This window comes from Electrophorus electricus, chromosome 10 (genome assembly GCF_013358815.1).
Source record: "Electrophorus electricus isolate fEleEle1 chromosome 10, fEleEle1.pri, whole genome shotgun sequence".
NCBI lineage: Eukaryota > Metazoa > Chordata > Actinopteri > Gymnotiformes > Gymnotidae > Electrophorus > Electrophorus electricus.
This window is the reverse complement of record NC_049544.1, coordinates 21,262,426-21,267,003: the sequence shown is the minus strand read 5'-3', so window position 1 is coordinate 21,267,003 and position 4,578 is coordinate 21,262,426. Positions and strand designations below refer to the sequence as shown.

Here is a 4,578-nt window from a genome sequence, read left to right as displayed (position 1 = left end):
CGGATCACCTACAGCCGAAGCGCTTGCGCCGGCCCCGTCCACGCCGCTTAGAGGGGTACGGGAAAGAGGTGACATACAGGGGTCGCACAGCAACCCCGTGCATTCATTAAAGATGAAGCTGACGCAGCGTTTACAAGGATGTAAGCGTAGCGTTGACGGTAGCGTAACGCCGGTATCTCGGACTCAAGACATGTGCTGTGCACGCGTTCGTGTCAGCCGCGGCGCGCGCGGGGGCGCGGAGCAGCGGAGGACACGCCCACTTACGCGCGCCGAAGGAGACGAGGCACTGTGGAGGTGTTAGGGTTCAGTTCCAGCTGATTTTATTTCCTTCTTGAAAAAAAAACAAAACAAAAAAAAACAAAACAAAAAAAGTTCTGTACAGGAGTATATTAACAATCTGACAGGCAGTGACTTGACACATTTAGTTGGCATGAGATTTCCCCTCAAATGTGTTATGGCATGATTAGACAAAACAATATTTCTACACAGCATATTGCACAGAATGAATGAAAAATAAAGTTAATATAATTCAGCTGTATATATATATTTATATATAAAATCCATAACAATAATCTTTAAAGTAAGTAAGCTAGTAAAACGTGTATAAAGACAGCTGTTCTAGTGCCTGTCATGGTATAGCGAAACGTACATAAACACACAATCTTTTTGCTTATAATACAGTCAGCTGTACAAAGTTGTTTTCACGATTTTCCTTATTTTTCATCTTTTTTTATTTTATTTTTAAACACAACAGCTATAAACCTGAATCGGAAATACAAAATCTATTCACCATGCCATAAGATACTAAAACAATTAGCTATACTTAGCCGACAAGTAGAAAAGATTAAATATTCAAATACAATGAAGAACGCAGTACATAATCGTTGCGAACTCAAATCGGCAATTTGATGCTTAATGGTTTATTTTCCGTCCAGTGGTTAAAACCGAACATCTCGATATAAAACGCCACGCCAAAAAACGGTCATTTAAAGCTACAATCTCTGTGTATTCAGCAAGATCAGAAGTGAAATGCAGAAATGTCCTTTCAAAAGTCGTCGTGTCGAAGCACATGTGGGCTATAGTGGGGTATGAAAACGAGAGAGAGAGAGAGAGAGAGAGAGAGAGAGAGAGAGAGAGAGAGAGAGAGAGAGTGTGTGTGAGTGTGTGTGTGTGTGTGTGTGTGTGTGTGTGTGTGTCTGTGTGTGTGTCTGCACACACGCCTGCAGACTGGACCTGTAAACATGTGCAGGAGGCTGATTCGGAGATAACCAACCCGCCTGGTTCTTAAAGTTAGGAAATCCAAACAGCGATATACACCGATTGACACCCCCTTTTATATATATTTGTACAAAAATACACTGAGAAAATAATCAAACGTTTCCTCTCTTTAAGTGTCAAAAGTCTACATTTAAATATAAAAAAAAAATCAAAAAGTTCAAACTCTAGCCCTTCTTCGGAGAAGGAGACAGACGTTTCGGGTGGACATGGCAAGACCGACGAGAAACAGAAAGAAGTCCAAACCGTTTGGCCAGTATATAAATACATCCATATAAAACATGGCATCTGAACGTACGTCGAAAGGAAACACAACGAGGACAAAACAATAGGATTTCTCTATACGCAACACCTGGAAAACAACAGAAGTTTGGTCCTGAATTATAAAGATCAGCACAGATTTGTGTTGTGTTTGAATCCTGAAGAGTGAAAACAGCTGGTGATTTTTTTTTCCCTTTAAGCAGGAACCCAACGTAGCGCCATCTATCCCTTTAAATAACCCCACCGCTAGTTGAACTGCTCGACAGTCTTACAAAAAGCTCAATACAAGAGAGGACAGAAAACATGCGGTTCTTTTTCTTTTTTTAAATGGTTTGCCTTAAGTCAACCCACCTTGTTAATAAATCCACCATGATGTAAAACAGCCCAATACAGCCTATTTCTGTACCTCTTAAGTCAGGAAGTTCACTTGGCGATTCGAAAAGTTCTCAATTGTCCGTTTTCTCAGTAAATTTGATTCAAACAGCCGACCAAAGTCTGTCTTCAGGTACGTGCAAATCAATCACAGTTTTCCAGTTCAGACCGAGTGTGTGTGTGTTTGTGTGTGTGTGTGCGTGTGTTTTGTTTTCCCAATATGATCTTCCTCTCCCCCAAGTAGGACGCATTCATATCTTCTTGTCTTCGTGCAGACGCAGGCGCACGACTGCGGCTCTGCGCACCAAATACCTGCAGATCCCCTCGCCGGAGCGCGAGCGTCTGGCCGTGGTGGTCCGCGCTCTCCGTCTGACACCCGGCGGGACCCTCATTTTTGCAGCCTATTATACAAACTCAGCCTACAAACTAGCCTTGGCATCCCTTTCGCTCGTTTTTTTCCCTCTTGCAAAGACAACCCCCGCGTTTGCGCAGTTCAATACGTGAACACCAAGTTCGAGATGGTCGACTCCAACCAGTCTCCTGAGATCATCTCGCTCACCTCGGGAGTGCAGTAATCGGGGAACTCGAAGTGGGAACCGGCTCCCGACTCAAAGCTCAAATCCAAGTCCCTGTCCAGCACGGAGGAGCCGATGCTTCCCAGTGACATGCTGTCGAAACCGGGGCTCGAGTTCATGTCCGGCATGTCGTCGTCGAATTCCTCGTCCGAAGAGGAGGACTGAGACGAAGACGAGGAGTGCGAGGCGGATGGAGCCGGTGACGTAGCCCGCATGCTGGTGTATCGGTGGCGAGTCGCGGGCGCGCCGCCGGGCGAATCCGCGCTCTCCTTGCCGCTGCTCGCGCCGTCCTCGTAGAAGCTGAGGGGGTCGGCGGACTCGGCGGAGCTACTGAGGGTCGGGCTGGCCGGAACCGCCGCTGACGACGGACTGATGCCGCTGCCGCCCCCGAAAGCATAGACCCGCTTGGAGCCCTTCTTGTCCGGGATTTGCTTGGCAGCCGACGCAGACTTGGACTTGTACAGCGAGTGGCGATCGGCGGCTGCAGAGTGCGTGCCCTGCTCGGGCAGCGCGGCTTTGGCGCACCCGGGAACCGTTTTGTGCGCTTTGCCGGACGACTTGGAACTTCCACTCTTCTTTGAGGATGGCTTGGACCCGGCGCCGGTGCAAGTGCCGCCGCTCACTTTCTCCCCCTTCTCGCTCGGCTTGGCGCCGGCCGACTTCACCTTCTTCCTCGGTCGGTACTTGTAGTCTGGATAATCGGCCATGTGCTTCAGTCGGAGGCGCTCCGCCTCTCGTATGAAGGGAATCTTGTCGCTGTCTTTCAGGAGTTTCCAGCGCTTGCCGAGACGCTTTGAAATCTCCGCGTTGTGCATGTCCGGCGACTGCTCCATGATCTTGCGCCTTTCGATCTGAGACCACACCATAAACGCGTTCATCGGTCTCTTAATGTGACCGCTGGGGGTTTTGCACCAGCCGGGGTCCAGCTTGTCCCCTCCGCTCGCAGCAAAGCCGGGCGTCGAGGACGCAGCAATGTCTACTTCCATAGCCCCGGACTCGGAGGAGTCCCCGGCGAACAGCGACTCAGGACTCTCCGTGCTGGTGGTTTTCTGAACCATTGCTACAACCGCCTGCGGATTTTCACGCCGAAGTCCAGCGAGTTGATAAGACCGAGGACGGAAAAACTCCGAAGGATCTTCTCTTCTATGAATAGTAGTCCTGAGGAAAAGGCGCACCGCTCTCAACCCTGTTTAGCGTAGAGGCTTTAGCGCTGCCAAAGTTCGTCTTCGGGGGTGCACCATGCAACTCGGCGAGTAGGTGCGCTCCGCGAGCTCCACGGTGCTCGCGCTCCGGTGGGGGTTGGCGTTAACAGTCGTCCGGCGTTTCAAGGTTTGCATACGAGCGCGATTAATCGCGGGCGAGTGTGGGCTGCGAGGCAGCGCAGCTCCGGCGAAGTTGCTGAAGGCGCCCAACTCTGTCTGCATAGCCCTCCGTGCCCTAACCACGCAGGGTAGACCGAGCACGCGAGCACGCAAACGTCCGCGCGCCGTACGCACTCAGTAAGTTCGAGCGGTCCGCTGTAAGGGCTCGTGCAGCTTTATCCGTTTCCGAAGGTATAATGGCGAAAGTAGGCAGCCAATGGGCGACTGTCTCTAGCCTTCCCTTCGCCGAAGCCACGCCCCCCCGTCCGCACCCATTGGCTGAAAAAGGACTCCAGTAATAATCGGCGCGTGCAATGAGGAGCTTTGGGTCTGACCTCATTCCGGTGTGCGCGACAAACTTCGCTTTAAAGAGACACGCTGATGAACGTCTCTCATGTCTCCAGTCCAACGGGAAAGTAGACTTTTGCACCATACTTGTGTTTAGCGACACAAATACATACATAAATGTGCACACACACACACACACACACACACACACACACACTCACTCACTCTCTCCTTCTTCGCTATATATATATAGTACAGGATATACAGTTTCTATATATATTGCATAAATACACACACACCACATATATGTGTGTGTTTATGCAATATATAGAAACTAAATAAATTATTTATATATATATATATATATATATATATTAAGAGAGAGAGATATTAAGAGAGAGCGAGAGAGAGAGAGAGAGCGTCTTTCGAGGAGCAGAACTCAAAAG

The 4,578-nt window shown here is 49.2% G+C and overlaps 1 protein-coding gene across 1 annotated transcript; it reads right to left on the bottom strand.

Annotated features, from left to right (window-relative positions):
• Positions 1-303: 303 nt before the first annotated feature.
• sox4b (SRY-box transcription factor 4b) lies at positions 304-4,016 on the bottom strand. The gene has a single exon (XM_027025975.2). It carries the CDS (start codon positions 3,539-3,541, stop codon positions 2,402-2,404), a length of 1,140 nt encoding a protein of 379 aa, XP_026881776.1. The 5' UTR covers positions 3,542-4,016; the 3' UTR covers positions 304-2,401.
• Between the last annotated feature and the right edge of the window lie 562 nt (positions 4,017-4,578).